The 16,465-nt window shown below is 54.1% G+C and overlaps 1 protein-coding gene across 3 annotated transcripts; it reads left to right on the forward strand.

Moving 5' to 3' along the window:
- Positions 1-12,712: 12,712 nt before the first annotated feature.
- LOC135309384 (maestro heat-like repeat-containing protein family member 7) lies at positions 12,713-15,522 on the forward strand. 3 transcript variants are annotated; one of them, XM_064435529.1, is made up of 7 exons: positions 12,713-12,826; positions 12,999-13,136; positions 13,368-13,544; positions 13,665-13,820; positions 13,979-14,080; positions 14,820-14,876; positions 15,176-15,522. In XM_064435529.1, exons 1-6 carry the CDS (start codon positions 12,716-12,718, stop codon positions 14,838-14,840), a joined length of 705 nt encoding a protein of 234 aa, XP_064291599.1. In that variant the 5' UTR covers positions 12,713-12,715; the 3' UTR covers positions 14,841-14,876; positions 15,176-15,522. The 3 variants fall into 3 exon arrangements, with proteins under 3 accessions (XP_064291599.1, XP_064291601.1, XP_064291600.1); XM_064435531.1 differs by having other exon boundaries at positions 13,368-13,487; positions 13,710-13,820; XM_064435530.1 differs by lacking the exon at positions 14,820-14,876 and having other exon boundaries at positions 15,176-15,272.
- The last annotated feature ends 943 nt before the right edge of the window (positions 15,523-16,465 follow it).

Genomic DNA, 16,465 nt, shown 5'->3' on the forward strand with positions numbered 1-16,465 from the left:
TGACTCTGGCACAATGCCAGGGTCCCTATGAAAGGTATATTTTTTAAATGGTTACTGTGAGATGTGACTCGGAAACAGAACAAAGCAGGCTCCCAATTGGGAATTGAGGGAAAAACACAACACTTTAATAATCTACAACACAGAAACATAAGGGAAAAAAGAAAAAAACACACACAACAATCTACTATGGAACACTCTTAAAACACTCCTCCTCCCCCCAGTCTTTTAACATTCAGATCTCAGTCCAATACTCTCTTTCACACAAGCTCCTTGCAGTTCATCAGGAGAGAGGAGTCTCTTTCTTGCACTATGGGCTTTTTTCAGAAACACAGTGAAACTTCTTGTGCTTCTGTGTCACACGCGGCAGCCGCCCGGAGAAAATCTGCCGCGGTGACCATCTCCCTTCCATGTCCAGTGCTCTCACTACCGGCTATGGATCTAAACTGCTCTTTAGGTCCTTTTAAGAATGCATCGCTCAGTTCTAAGAAGTGGCCTTCTCTCACCATTTGGGACACCCGTCCCCCCCATACTTTTATTTCTTTGGGGCCTGGGTCTCAGGAACAGAGACCCTTCGCTGAAGGCAGAGGGCTTCACCACACCCTCCCCCGGAGTCTCTGTTCTTTCTGTTTCTCTTCGCGGCCCTCTCATTTTTGGTTTCTGGCCAACTGCCTCCTCCAAGGTGCAGTCTCTGCATTATTGGAAGAAATTGGTTTTGCCTGTGGCTATGTAAGAGAAAACTTCAGCTGAAGCTACTCTAATCATCTCTTCCACTTAGGGTACTCTCATCTGCTGGCATTTCTTCAACTACTCAAACCTTCTCTTCTTTCCCATTCTCCGTCTCTTCTCAATCTTTAACTGGGGAGGATCAGTGTTTTTACAGCTTTTATTGTTTCAGTACCAAAAGAGTTAAAAGCTCAGCTGGGTCTGCCAGCAGCTGGGCACCTTGCCCCCCCCACCCCTCCCCGCCCCTTCTCTTCCTGGCCGTGGTGCCTGCACGAGATATCAAATTCCAAGCCAGCACAGTCTCTATCATTCTCTCCCGGGGGGGCTGCCCAAACCATCCCAGATCTCCTCCTCTCCTCCACCCTTGCCTCTTGCAGGGGCTCCAGCGTCCCTTCCCTCAGGCCCCATGGCCTCCCCCGGCCCCACCCAGACGCAGCTGGGCAGGGGGAGGAGGTCAGACCAGCTCACCTGCCGGACTCTAAAGAGGGAGTTTCTCTGGGAATGCTCTGCTTTTAAGTCCTGTGTTCTCAGAGGCATATCTGAATCCCCAGTGGCCACACCAAGTGACAATTTCAAATCTGGCCACTGATTGGTTTGACCACAACTTTTCCAAAAACTCACTTCCAGGTCAAACCAAGACAATACCATTTCTATTGCATCAGCCTGTTACATATTCACAAACAATTATGCATGTTGAACTTTTCTCCAAACCAGTTTCCATGTTTCAAGAACTGTTTAGCATGGCTCCTCCTCACGTCTGCCTTTTTAGAGCATGCGTATTCCTTGTTTGTGCTTTTAGTCCATTCTTATCATCACCTCCATTTACGGGCTTTTGTGGATACTGACAGCCTGCTCAGAGAGAGAAGGCCACATAAACTTTCCCAGGAATTGTTCTGGGGAGTTTTGAAAAGGCTGAAAGAATGAAAACGATCTTGCGGCTGGTGTTTTGAACAGTTGTTTTCTCAGAAGATGTTTACCAAAGGGCATCTTCTTAATTAGCCAGTGGTGGGGGGGTGTTGATTAAATGAGCAGTCAGGTCCAGCTGTATCGGAACAGTGCATAAAAAGGAATGGCTTTCTAATAAACTCGGCATTAACCTGCTGAAGAGAGTTAATGTGCCACTTCACTTCCGTTCCTGACTCAACCGTGACAGGCTTTGGACCACATTTTCTTCAGACCGTGAGTGCTGATAGTTGGCATATCTGCAGCAGGTGTCCTCATCACATGTTCATGAGATGGTATCCCATGCAAGCAGGCATTTTAACACAAGCATACTACATCAGCTGTTTCTAAGTTTTAGTTAACAACAGAAATGAAAACGAGATCTTTATAGCAAAGTTCTTTTAACACCACACATATAGAATCCATTTCAACATTTGAAAAGGCCAGTATTGTACTGTGTATCTATAACAGCAGCAGCAGCACCTGAACACCACCAGCTGCTGAATTTCACAGGACAGTCAGATTATACAGAGGCACTGCCATGTTTCCTTGTGTTCTGGGAAAAACGTCAGCTCAGTCTTTGATGTTCAACGCTCCAGCTGCTGCGTGTCTGGCAGTGGTAGCTCATGTCCAAACACAACTGGGTGCCTGCTAAGCACGGCACTGGGGAGCCACAAACAGGGAAGTTCAGGCATCGCAATATATCAAGCTTCCAACAATCTCTTCTCCATTTCCAGATGCAAACATCAGCAAACACATGCTGGAAAAGTCCAGTGAGTTCCATCATTGCCAGGATACAAATTTCACTACTGAAACTTAGCAAGGATTGCCCACAAAGCCTTTGCAAACACTTCCTGGATGAATTAATGTCTCTCCCATGCAGGGCTGTAATAGCTGAACATCTGCAGTGCTGGAAGATTCCAGGTAGAGTGGGAACAAGTCCACAAAATGTCTGTACAGTCTGAAATAGGGATGCAGGGCAGGACCAAAAGCTTTCCTGAGGGTGATGCTACTGAAATCCATTGCATAATGATGCCCAGAAATTAATCAAAGCAAACAGTACTGCATAGCATAAGGCCTATGGGGCAGGAATTTAATTTATTCAACACGGGGAGTGAGGGGCTTTAGTCTACCACAAATTCATTCCGGAATGAGACTCCCGATGGAGCCCCGGCGCGGCGGGGCTGCGGGGCGGCCCCGCGGCTCCCCGGGCAGCAGCCGGCCCTCTGCCCCCTGCGGAGCCCGGCGCCAGCGGCTGCTGGCCGCGCCTCAGGGCTGTGCGGGCAGGGGAGGCCGGGGCTGGGCGCAGGGAGCGCCCGCCACAGGGGCTGAGCCCGCGCCAAGCCTTCCCTGCTGCCGCTCTCTGCAGCTGGCAGAGGACACGAGCCGAGCGGCCGAGCAGCTGCGCCGGGCCCTGCGCTACCTGGAGAGCCCCCAGGAGCCCCTGCGAGAGGCGGCCATCAGGTTCATGGGTGAGCCCCGAGGCCGGGCTCCCTCCCCGGCCCGCCGCAGCTCGGCCCCAGCCCCGCCCGCTGCCCCGGCAGCGCCATCCGGGCCCGGCGCCGTGGAGCCCCGCCTGGCCCGGGCGCTGCTGCCGCCCTCTGGCAGCCGTGCCCTTGGGCGGCAGCGTGCGGCAAGGGCCCGGGCTGAGCCCTGCCGGGCCAGCAGGGCGTGTGGCCGCAGCGCTGGCAGCGCCGCTGGCAGGGAGCTGTGCCGCTGCCGCCGTGACAGGCTCTGTGTTCACAGGGGTGGCCGGGCGGCACCTGAGGGGGCAGCCAGGAGAGCTCCAGCTGATCTACAGTGGTGAGTGAGGGCAGCGGGCTGACAGCGGGCACTGGCATGGGGAGCTGCAAGCCCTGCCCCGGCTGTGGAGGGCACTGCTCCCGTGGGCAGAGCGCACAGAGATTTCAGGGCCATGTGGGGGATTCATGGCCTGCAGCTTCGGCCTGATCCCCTTGGTCCCTGCTCCCTCCTGGCCATGCCTTGCAGGCTGGGATGGCAATGGCAGGGGACTCTCCTCAGCTCCTTGCAGATCTGGGACCTGACTGTGGCTCTATTTCTCTCTCATGCAGCCCTTGAAGAACTGGCAAATGATAGCTGCTTGTCAGTCAGAAGCCTGGCTCTTCAGACTTTGCACATTGTCAGGGCAGTGGCCACCGTGCAATATTCCATCCTCGAGAACCTGGACCATCAGCTGCGCAGGGTGTGGAAGACGTGGCTTCGGGTCTCAGGGCTTGGCTACCTGTGCTGCTGGAGCTCTGCACAGAGGTGATGCCAGAGGCTCTGTCTAGAGGGGCCACCTGAGCCTGCTCTTGTTTTCCTTTTCATGAAGATTGTTATTTTCTTCTTTTCTTTTTCTTTAGTGTAAAAATATAGGACGTGCTATAATACACAGATTCCCAAGATCTTTCTTTTGCTGCTGAGGGTCTCGAGGGCATGATGGAAGAGTGGGGAAAATGGTGCTTGCACTCAGCCAGCTGCCCAGGCGTGCAGTGCTGCAGGGACAATGGCCAGAAGCCCCTTGGCCTGTGGTGGTTCTGCTGAAGCCTTTGTGCTGCCGACAGAGCGGGTGGGCAGGGCCGGAGCCTGGGGGATCCCTGCGGGAGCGGTGCCTGGAGATGGCCACAAGGCCTGTGGCAGGCAGGAAGCGCCATCCGTGTCCTCCTGGCCGTGTGCTGCTGGCTGCATTGCTGAGGGCTCCCAGGTGCCTCTGGCTGGGGCTCCTCTGGAGCTCCTGTGGGGCTGCGGCGCTGCTGCCGGGCAGCTTGGCCGCGCTGGGGGAGAGCCTGAGGGGCTGGGGCACTGGGAAGCCCTGAGCAATTGGGTGTTAGAGGCCATGAGCAGCCCCCTGGCAGCCGCCTTTGCAGAGTGGACTTACAAGACACATCCTGGGCACTCTGTCCTTGGAAACCAAAATGCAGGGAGTTCTCAGACCTTTGGTCTTGTAAGCAAAGCTTAGAATTAAATAGAGGATTTGATCTGAGACCTTGGAAAGGGCTTCCAAATTTAGGTGCTAGAAGCGAGAATGTGGATTTAGAGTTCATAGCAGTGACACATGAAACTAAGTGGAGGGAAGTTTAAAGTTTTAGACTTTAAGATATAGAAAAAATAAAAGTAGTTACAAAAGTAAACAAGAAGTGGAGAATGCAGTGCTGTAGGTTTGTTTGCCATAACATGATTGCCTAAGGAAGCTTACAGTGTAGCATGAGCCCCGAAAGCGAAATGTTGAAGGATTGGGTCCAAAACATAAATATCCTTGTTGGCAGTGTTTTATTGGCCAATAAATCCTTAAAAGGTCTTGTAACTAGAAGTCTTGTGACCTTGTGAGCCATACAGTGGAGATGTGAGCCAAACTCACCCTTCCTGTCTGTGCCAAAGATAAGAAAAATAAATGGCATCATCTAAAAAACTCGGAGGTCGGGTCTCTAACTCGTTCCAAACTCCTTCAAATCCCCCTAAGTGTGATTTAGCTACAAATAGATGACAAGGACTCTTAATGCTGGCTGTTTGACTCCAAACCAGCTGCTTTAGAAACTGTCACATAACCCTGTGTAATTATGTGGCAGAAATGTATAATTTTAAGAAACTTTCCCAACTGACTTGAATAGAGGTTTGTTTGTAGGGTATTTTAAGGGAAGTCCTCGCAGCAGAGGTCTGGCCTTTGGCCGAGCTGTGTCCCCTGCTGGTTGTGAAGTGTGCCATCAGCTCCAGGTGTTTCTGGGCTAAAAATATAATCAAGTCACTTGGACTTGCTCTTTTTGGCCTATAAAAGGTGGACTGACTTTTGGGGCAAATTTGGAGACCTCAGCTATGGGTGGATGGACCACGTAGGATTTTCCCAATTGCTGGGAATGGTTCTCCAGGTCCTTGGCACAAAACAGGGCCCCCCAGCAACTGTGGATCTGCAGAATGATAAACAATTCAGGCAATTGGTGATGCATCTTTCTAAATCGCCCTCCTTTCTCTCTTACAGTACTGATTGAGGTGCACCGCCTTGCTTGTTTTTGCTTCTCACTAAAACCAAGCGCGCATTTTTATTGAATGTATCTTCTTTCACTGTGGTTCCTTAATATTCACAGTACAATAAGAACATGATTTCCAGTGAGGTGTCCTTTAAATGGCCTCTGTCAATTGGCAGAACAACAGGAGGCTCCTGAGGGGCTGGAGCACTGGGAAGCCCTGAGGAATTGGGTGTCAGAGGCCACAAGCAGCCCCCAGGCAGCCGCCTTGTTCCTGGCACCCGGCTGCTCTGGCGCTTCCCCACAGCGTCTGCCAGGCCTGCGGCAGAAGACCTCGAGGCCAGGCCTCAGCAGGAGGCTGGGGACAGCCCTGAGGTGCCCAGGCTGGGCTGGCTGGGGACAGGGAGGGCAAAGCTCCCCTGCTGGGGCAAGGGACGAGGTGGTGGGAAGGCAGATAACCTGAGATTTTACCCCCCAAGAGTTCTTTCTTTCCCCTAACATATATCTCAGTTTTGGTCCCATAATGATCTCTATGTGCCCTTTAGAAATTACTCAGACTTTTCCTCAAATGTAATTTTTTCCCCTAGAGATGACTTCATTCTCAACCTAGCTGGGAATTTTTCCAGCAATAGGATGATGTCTTTTGGATGCTCGGACCACCTTAAGCGCTCAGACAATTTTCTAGTTTGTGGGAAAGCCCCTAAGTACCCTTTTGTGTTGTATGAAAGAGTGTGAATATGTGGAACTGCATTTGCATTGTCAGCCAGAGGGGCTTGGCAGGTGAAGGACAAGGAAGAAGTAGATGGTGAGAAAGGCCAGAGTGACTCTGACACAAATGAGACTTACAATCTGACAGGAACCAAGCGCAGTAGCTCTACCTGCATTTCCACTTTGCGATGACAGGAGTGGCAGGGAAAGCAAAGTGACTGATGCCCTATGCTCCTTGTAACCCTCTGATCCCTTGCTTGTTGTGTAGGGGGCGTAGAGATTGTAGTCCTTGTAGTGGCTCAAACAATTGGCCCATAGAAGAGAGCAATAGCCTACTTCTCTAAACAACTGGATGAAGTGAGTAGGGGACAGCCTGACTGTGAGCAGTTGCTGCTCTTGTTTCAAACATCCAAGAAGCCTGAGGATTCACTCTAGGTAAACAAATAATTGTATTTATCTCACATTCAGTAGCAGCACTTCTTGAGCAAAAGGCTGGGCGTTGGCTTTCACCCTCCAGACTGCTTAAATATCAGGCAATTTTGGTGGAACAATGTGGTATTACCAAACTAATCTCTTCTCTAGTTAATCCAGCAGCATTCCTGGCCACTCACCAGACAGACAAGGAACCTTTGTAGCATGACTGTATCAAAACCATGAAGTCCACTTTATTCCAGCTGCCCAGATCTTAAAGAAAGCCCAATTCCAGGAGCAGAATCTCAGTACACAGATGGGAGTGGCTTTGTAAGAGCAGATCATTGAAAATCAGGATATACAATTAGCACGGAACAATAGGGGATAGAAGCCCTAGACAAGTCAGCTCAGAAGGCAGAGATAATCACTTTAAGCTGTACCTTCTGACCAGCCTGAGGAAAAAGGATCAATATATGAACAGATTCCAAGTATGCCTTCAGAGTAATAGGTGCCATGAAGCAGTTTGGAAAGAAAAGGACTATTGACAGCTCAAGGAAAGCAAATTAAGCATTCAGAAGAAATCTTAAAATTGTTGGAGGCAGTACTAGTACCTCAAGAGGTTGCAGTTATGCACTGCAAAGGACATCAGAAAGGAGAAACAGACGTCAAAATGCGGTAACAGGTTGCAAAAAGAGCAGCAGAACAAAGCCATGCTGAGTTTTGGGCACTAATTCCCAAAGGTAAGGAACAATATGACAATGATGTATGTCGTATAATCAGAAAGATCTAGAATTAGCAAGGAATTTATGAGCAGAACGGAAACATATTCTTTTTGCAACTCCTCAGGTATAGACAGTTATACCTGAAAGAGCATTGTGAAAATTAATTAGGGATGAACATAATTGTATACAGTGGGAAGAGGATGCCTTACATAATTATTTGATAAAGACAAGAGTAAGATGCAACCTGTACTCTACTGTAAAGCTGGTAACCCAAGGGTGTGAAATAATGTCTTAGAACCAATCCACAAACTAGGACTAGAGTTGAGCTTGGCATAGTAGACAAGGGACAATATCCTGGACAGCACTAGCATGTTGACTTTTCTGAATTGCCAAGGAAAGGGGGCTATAAATACCTTTCACCTTTCACTGATTCCTTCTCAGCGTCACCTGAAGCATTCCCGACCCAAAAAAATAAAGCTAAAGAAGTTGTCAACATTTGGTTAAACAGCATAATGGCCTGGTTCAGATTGCCTTTAGATATCTCCTCTGATCGAGGGCCACGTTTCCTAGCAAATATTGCACAGCAACTTTGCAATAAGCTCCAAATCAACTGGCACCTACACATGGTGTATTGGCCACAGGGCAGCAGCCAAGTGGAAAAGAGGAATTATCTGCTAAAACAACAAATAGTCAAAACTGGACAAGGGGCCAACATACCTTGGCCCCAGGCCCTACTTTTGGCTTTATTATGGATTTGAGAAGACCAAGAACAAAAGAAAATCTGAATCCCTTGGAAATACTGTACAGAAGACCATATAAGCATAACTGTCAAGGGGAAGACACTGTACAAGTTGGGGAGGGGTATCTGCAGAACCATGTTGTGCAACTGACACAACAGCTGCAGAAAATAAATCAACACATTTTGAGCAGAGGAGCAAGAGGATGCTCCTCTCCACAAATCCAGCCTGGGGACCAGGTATACATCAAATCCCCTGGGGGAAAGCCTCTTATCCCAAAATGGAAAGAACTCTCTTTAATACTTTTAATCACTTATACAGCCTTTTAGGCTTGAAGCGTTAACCTCTTGGCTACACTATTCCAGAATTAAAAGACTTCAGCAAAAGGCAAGAGGAGTCCACAGCTGGACCTCAGAAAGAACAGAAGAAACCAAGATGCGCTTCACACCATCATTGTCTTCCTGATATTTCTGATCGGAATCCAAGTCACAGTAGGTGACTGTCACTACCATCATGATCTCCTTGGCCTGCGAGATCCTGCTAGATGAAACACTCAAAAATATTCAGGACCTAATTGGCTAAAAGGGATTAATAATGTAAAAACTCTTTACACCATTTTAAGGATTAATGACTGAGCAGTTGAAGTTGAGGAAAACCTGACTCCATGCCAGCCTTTCTTGTCCCACCTGAAAGCAGGACCTCTATTGCGTGTGAATTTGAAACTCACAAACGTCTTTTAGTTATGATTATTACTGTGACCATGCACATCCGTGACCTTTCTTACAAGCAGTGTGTGAATCCTTGTTCATATGATTCCTGTCAGGATTTTTGTGCTATGCAAATTAAAATGGGAGACTATAACACAGCACAAGATAGTTCCCATCTTCTGCGGGGCACAGGTAGGGTGGGAGGACCATCATTTATTACATTTTCTAAATTTTTTATAGAGGAGTGAACCTTGTTTTTCACACTGCAATCCAATCTATGAAACAAATCATGATTGACAGTATCTGCCTTCTCCCAGACACCAAGTGTGGCAGCAGTGCTCCAGGTGCTGCTGCCAACAGCCCCTGCAGGGAGGAGCACAGCCCCCAGTGCACGTGGGCTTTGGCTCCCTGTGGCACAGAAGCCCCCCGGGGCACAGGTCTCTGGGGCAGGAGAGGGGCAGCAGCGCTGCCAGGGCTCGGGGGTGGCAGCTCTGCTTGGGCGGGGACTCTGCCACACCTGCTGATGGCAGCGCTGCCCGGGCCCCAGGGCTCAGAGCAGCATTGGTGCCCTGGCCCACACGTTCCCTGTGCCTGTCACAGCCGCGGGTTTAGGATGGCCAGCAGCCGGGACGTGTCCCAAGGAGGCCGTGCCAGCTTCCCTGGAAGGCCCCGTGCCCTTGCCAGCGTGGCTGCCTCGGCAGCCGTGGGGGCTCCTTCTGCTGCCCTGAGCCCGCAGAGCAGGGCAGCGTTTGCTGATGGGCTTAGCCCTTGCTAAAGATCCTGTCGGGCTGCCTTAGACACTTGCGGCCAGGGATTCCTTCCAACCGGAGCCACTTTGGGTGGGCTGGGGGCCGCCCCAGGGCAGGTGGCAGTGTGTGCAAGGTTCCTTTGTGACACGCTGCAACACGGTGGCCATGGCATGGAATGGAAGAATGTGTCCTTTGTGACACGTGGTGACATGGGAGCTGGCAGTGACAAGAGCAAGGCACAGTGCTTCGAGCACGCACCGGGACAGGACGGGACAGAGCGGTGCTGTGAGGAGCCCCCGCACAGCGCACTGGTTCACTGCTGACCCGTAGTTTTTCCTTGACTTTACTGCTGCAGGTGACCTCAAGGCCAGACCAGAGGACTTGGTGGCCTGTGGCCTTCTCGGGATTTTTCTTCTCTAGGACCTCTTGAGTGCAGACCACGGGACTTTGTGACTTGGAGCTTTTCCAAGGCATCGCCCATTTTTGCGGCCTGTGCCCTTGAGGCCAGACCGTTGGACTTTTCATCTCAAAGCTCTTCCAAGGCCTCTCTCTTGCAGGTGCCCTCGACACCGGATTTTGGGAGAATGACAGAGAAACGCCAAGGCTTGTTCAGTAGGAAGAAGAACAAAGACTCTTCAGCTGCCCCAGCAAAGCAGCGTAAGGCGGCAAAACACTTCCCGCCACTGCAGGACAGTGAGTGTCAGAGCTGGGCCAGAGGGCTGATGGCTGCAGCCAGCGTGGGCCTACCCCATCCCATCCCATCCCATCCCATCCCATCCCATCCCATCCCATCCCATCCCATCCCATCCCATCCCCTGGGGACATGCCCATGGACAGGACGGAAGAGGGCCCAGGCAGACACCCCGCAGTGCCCGTGCTCCATCCCCCTGGGGCATCCCGGGGCTGTCCCTGCCTGAGGAGCGCAGGGCTGGGCTGTGTTCTCCGGCCTCTCCCGCAGCCCCTCAGCTCTGGCTGCGCTCACTCTTTGCCAGATGCAGGGAAGAAGCAGGAACCCGGTCGTGGTAGCTTCAGCCAATCACTGAAGGTACCTGCAGCCATCCCCACCTGGGCTGGGCCTGCTCTCCCTGCTCAGCCGAGCACTGTGTTTGGAGCACTCCATGGAACGTCCCTCTCTTCCCTGCTCTTCTGCAGAATGTCATTATGTGTGGAAAGGCCGCAGAAAAGGAAGATACAAACAAATTTGGCTACAGACCAACTGATCTTAGCACAGCATCAATTGAATGCGCAGAAATGAGTAATTACGTAGTGAAGGCTGACCAGGTAAAAAATGAGGTCAATTTAGACATCTGAATGACTGAGGTCATAAAAAACACTGATATTACCCCCACTTTAACTATAATTTATGCTCATGATCTATTATTCATGGATGATTGTGTTTTTTACCAGAAGTAATAAGCAGCCAGTGCCCATGGCTGGAGGCCTTCCAGGATCATGCGGCCCATTAAGCCATGTCCACTTGCCTGCCTCAACTTTTGAGGCCAGCACAGTGTGGGGGGAAGGGAAGGATTTCTTTGGGGAAACTGGGGAATCTCCTCCCTCAGGAAGTACTCCAAATTTTCCCCATACCTCATCCAGGTGCCAAAAATGGTGAGGATTATGCATCAGAGGCTTGCATCCCCTGAGACTGCTGATGTCAGACTATTCATGAACTATTCTGAGGATGGCTGAAGAACACCCTACTGGTGTGGTGCTGACCCTCCTGCGCTGTGCCCCAACGTGTGACAGGTACGGGGCCCATGTGCCTTGAGAGCTCAGGGCTCACCAGCCTTGAGGGCCCATGGCCCATCACAGCCTGTCCAATGGGCTCTGCCAGACAGGCAGAGAGCTCCAGGACCCTCGGGCCCCTCTCTTTGCCCAGCCTGCTGCCAATGCTCCCTCCCTGCCCCTCAGGGCACCGAGGCTCTGTCACCTGTGCCCCCACAGCTGCACAGGGCATGGTACTGTGACTGAGACACCCCTGACACAGAGCCCTGATCCCACAGAGCTGCTGTAATGATGTGGAGAACTATAGGCTCGTCGAGTCCCACAGTGGAGAAAGTGCTGCCAACACTGATCTGTGTAATGGAGGATTGGCCTGTGCACAGCATGTTCACGTCTGATGGGGATGACACAGATATTTTTGCCCTGGCTGTGAGTTTCTGGAACTGGTCTCTTCTCAGCCCCCGGCTGCCTCTCCAGCAGCTCTCCATCCTCTCCCTGCCTCAGTCACTGGGCTGAAACCTGGGCTAGGGCCAGGCTCAGGGGCCACCAGGCCCACTGCTCCCCCTGCATCTGCCCTTGGGCCCTGCCCCAAGGACACCTCGGCACTGAGCGCCGTTTCGGGCTGCTTCTTTTGCAGGCAACTCTGGTGCTCTGGGTGATTATCCAGGTGCCCAAGTGCCAAGAGGCAATGCACAATTATGCCCCCCACCTGCTTGTGGCTCTGGTAGTTCAAATTTGTGACAGCACCGTGCATTCTTCTGAGGAGGTTGACACCTTTTGGAAGCAATGCCAGGAAGAACACCACCTTAACACAAACCCCAGAAGGTGCTCCATCCCACTTCTCCCATCCCTCCCATGTCCCCAGGGCAGGAGCCAGAAATCACAATATGACCTGGGCTTTGCTCTGCACACAGGTTTGCAGTGCAGACTATGAAGGCTCTGCTCTGCCAACTGCGGTGCGACAATGTGGTCATGGAAATGGGACGCAAGCATGGCTGGGACACGCTGCTGTGTGCTCACACCCAGCACTATGCCGTGGGTCTGCTGGCCAGGTGAGACCCCCTTCTCCTCCACACTGCCCCCAGCATTTGTGCCCTGTGCCCGGGTGCCCCACACAGTCCTTGTGGTCATGGGCCAGAGGGCCTTGTCACCGAGGGACAGCCAAGGAGACTGGAAAAGGCTGGGAGAGGAGGGTATCCATAAGGAGCTGCCCCTCTGAGGGCCCACATCGCCTCCAGGGTGGTGGGGAAAGATCAAATCATTGTGAGACAGTTCTAGGAGATGCTTGACACTCATGCCTCAGGGTCTTGGTGCCCTTTTCCACCTGCCAGGGAGATGCGCCGTGACTTCGTCCCCTTGTGTTCTCGCATCGCACTCCACCTGCTTGGGCTGCTCAGCATGGAAGGGCATCGCTGGGATCTGCCCTTCCTGGCATTCCTTGTGGAGGTGAGCCTGGTGGCCAGCACTGCCTCGCTGAGCTGCCTCCCAGCTCTCTGCCCTCTCGTAGCCACAGCTGCCTGGGACGGTGCCCGTGCCCTGTGCTGCTGCCTGGGCCCAGCCCTGTGCGGTTCCGGGCTCCTGCTGGCCGGGTGCCCTGTCACTGCCCTGTGCCTTTCAGGTCCTCGAGTGCCTGGACTTGAGGGACTGTGCTGACAGCATCCTGGAGATCATGTCAAGGCACCTGAGGAACGAGTGCAGGGAGAGGCGTCGCCTGGCGCTCAGAGGCCTCGTGGTGCTCAGCAAGGATCCCTCAATGGTGAGAAGGGGCAGCGGCTGAAGCTGCGCTGGGGAAAGCAGCCCCATGGGCTGGCAGGGATTCAGCAGCTGAGGCAGCTGCTCCCAGCTCTCCTGCCTCACCTGCCCCAGTGCTTTGGGGCAGGCCTTTGGCCTGTGGGCCCTGCAGCAGCAGGCTGGGGTTGCAGTGCCAGGGCGGTGCTGGCGCTGCAGCCATCCATGGCTTCCCAGCACAGCCTTGTGTTCCACACAGGCCAGGAGAATGGGCACCGTGTCTCAACGGCTTGTGGATGTGCTGGGTGATGCAGATGGAGAGGTGGTCAGGATGTCCCTTTCTGTCTTCATGAATGTTCTCCAGTACAAGAATATCCTGGTATCCAGCACCACTGCCCCAAAGCTAGCTGAGGCACTCTTACCACTCTTTGACCATGTAAGTTTCTGTGGGACTGGCTGCTTCCCAGAAATTTTGTGCCCTGGGGTTTTTTGGTCTTTTCTTCAGGTAGGCCTTGAGAAGTTGTTGGTGAGGTCTTTTCTGCTTCCTTTCCTCCAGGACAACAGTCACGTGCAGCTGCTCTCCACTCAACTTTTTGAAAAGGTGATGGATTTAGTAGTGGATGAGGGGAAAAAGCCCCTGAAGAGAATTGTGAGCCAGAGCCTGCTCCCACTCTTCTTGCACTGCCATGAGGAGAACCAGCGTGTGGCAGAGGTGAGGTTTCGTGTGATGCTGGTGGATCTCTGGGAGGGGGCTCGGCTGCCTCCTGCCCGGTGCCTGGTGGGCTGCAGCCTCCTCCAGGCCCTGGCACAGGGATGTGAGTCCGGTGCCCTGGGCTGTGGGGCCATCTGTGGCTCTCTGCTGCTCTCCAGGCCTCTATGAAAACGCTGCATTGTGCGACCGGGTTCCTGAAGAAGAGGGGTCTGAAGCAGCTGGTAAAGAAGGAGAAGCTGCCAAAGTTTGGCAAGTGCCTGGTAAGGAGGGCCTGGAAGCCCCAGGCTCAGCCTGGAGAAGGCCCCTGAGCGCGGTGCTCAGTGTGCAGGGCTGGCAGCTGTGCCCCTGCCCGCTGCTGCACCCAGAGGATGCGCGGGCTCTTCTCCAGGCTGCTGTGGGCCCGAGCCGGGTGCCCATGGAGCCCCGGCGTGGCGGGGCTGCGGGGCGGCCCCGCGGCTCCCCAGGCAGCAGCCGGCCCTCTGCCCCCTGCGGAGCCCGGCGCCAGCGGCTGCTGGCCGCGCCTCAGGGCTGTGCGGGCAGGGGAGGCCGGGGCTGGGCGCAGGGAGCGCCCGCCACAGGGGCTGAGCCCGCGCCGAGCCTTCCCTGCTGCCGCTCTCTGCAGCTGGCAGAGGACACGAGCCGAGCGGCCGAGTACCTGCGCCGGTCCCTGCCCTACCTGGAGAGCCCCCAGGAGCCCCTGCGAGAGGCGGCCATCAGGTTCATGGGTGAGCCACGATGCCGGGCTCCCTCCCCGGCCCGCCGCAGCTCGGCCCCAGGGCCGCCCGCTGCCCCGGCAGCGCCATCCGGGCCCGGCGCCGTGGAGCCCCGCCTGGCCCGGGCGCTGCTGCCGCCCTCTGGCAGCCGTGCCCTTGGGCGGCAGCGTGCGGCAAGGGCCCGGGCTGAGCCCTGCCGGGCCAGCAGGGCGTGTGGCCGCAGCGCTGGCAGCGCCGCTGGCAGGGAGCTGTGCCGCTGCCGCCGTGACAGGCTCTGTGTTCACAGGGATGGCCGGGCGGCACCTGAGGGGGCAGCCAGGAGAACTTCACGTTCTCAGTCAGGGTGAGTGAGGGCAGCGGGCTGGCAGCAGGGCTGGCAGGGAGAGCTGCAATGCCCGGGCAGGGAGCTGCCATCCCTGTCCTGGCTGCGGTGGGCTTCGCTCCCTGTGTAGATGAAGGCATGGGCAGGGCACAGAGGGATTTCAGGGATATGGCGGAGGGCGGATTCATGGCCAGCACTTGCGGCTGATCCTGCAGGGATCAGCCTCTCTTGTAGCGATGGCGAGAGCTGATTGGGATGGGCTTAGCAGAAGAATCTCCAGGTGTCTGGGCTCTGACTGTCATAGTTCATCCGTCTTCCAGCCCTTGAAGCCATGAGCAAAGATGACAGCCCATCCTCCACTAACCTGGAAATTCAGGCAATTTTTGGACAAAGATCTGCAGAACTAAGGTCGTCTGCTGGACTCAGAGAACCAGGGTCCCAAGAACACTATCAGGAGACTGTGAAGAGATCACCACCACTCAACGTCACTGGAGCTCCAGGCACAACTGATGCTGGCCATAGCTGAGCCTGTGGGAGGCTCCCATAGCTCCTGCCTTCTCCCTCCCTGTTGAGAGTTCCCTCCCTCCAGCCCTCAGACCCTCCCCACCCCTTTTTTTTGCCCCCATCTCATCCCTTCACTTTCCCTTCCATTAATAAACAGTTTGGTTTTCCCCCCTTACCTCCATCTCTGTGGAGCTGAAGCGCCACAAATCTGGGGCCCTGGGACACACAGGCCCCTGCTGCCATTCTCTTCCACGCCCTGCTTTGTGCACAGGAATGAGGGCAGGTCAGGCTGGCACAGTCCCTGTGCTGAAGCTGCAGTTCCACAACCCTGTGCAGTTACAGATCCTGCTGAGCACCCTGGAGCCCCTGGATTTTGGAAGAGCCATCCTGAGGATGCTCTGAACCCAGCTGTGAGGGATTCCATGGCAAGCAGCCATGGAGGGCAAAGGAGCTGGGAATGCTGGAAGTTTTCAAGAATAGCATCCTGAAAGCACAGCAGTGCTCCATCCCTGCACAGCAGGATCAGAAAGAGCAGAACCAGAGACCATCCAGGCTTAACAGGCAGCTTTGGGTGTGCCCAAGAGCAAATGAAGCAGCAGCACGGTGCCCGAGACTCGGACACGCGACCGTGCCCGTGCCCGGAGCGCTGCCAGGCAGTGCCGGGATCCCGGCTGTGGTTCTGGTCCCCACAAGTGAGGAATGGCAGCCCCAGGCTCAGCCCCAGGCAGAAAGCCAAGCAGGTGAGAGCAGAGGGAGGGCACCCTCCCAGTCTCTCTTTGCCATGGCCGCAAAACAGCCCCTGCTGCTTCTTCCTCCGCCTGTGTTTGGGGTGTGCTGGTGGCAGAGCCAGCCAGCTTGTGCTCTGCGTTCCAAAGCCCCTTGGGAGCGGGCATGAAAAGCGCAGTGTGCACAGCAGAGAGTCCTGGAAGGTGCTGGCAAGAGCATCCTGCGGGAACAGGGCTCTGCTCCCTGGCCAGGAACAGCCTGGTTTTGGTGCCGAGAGCACAGGCAGGAGTTGAGGCAAGGGAAGAGGCAGCGGGCAGCTTGTGTTTGTAGAGGGCCTGGGGCTGCACATCTGAACCTGGAAACACACTTAGGGGAATGCC

The sequence above is a fragment of the Passer domesticus genome, chromosome 10 (assembly GCF_036417665.1).
Source record: "Passer domesticus isolate bPasDom1 chromosome 10, bPasDom1.hap1, whole genome shotgun sequence".
Classification (NCBI taxonomy): Eukaryota; Metazoa; Chordata; class Aves; order Passeriformes; family Passeridae; genus Passer; species Passer domesticus.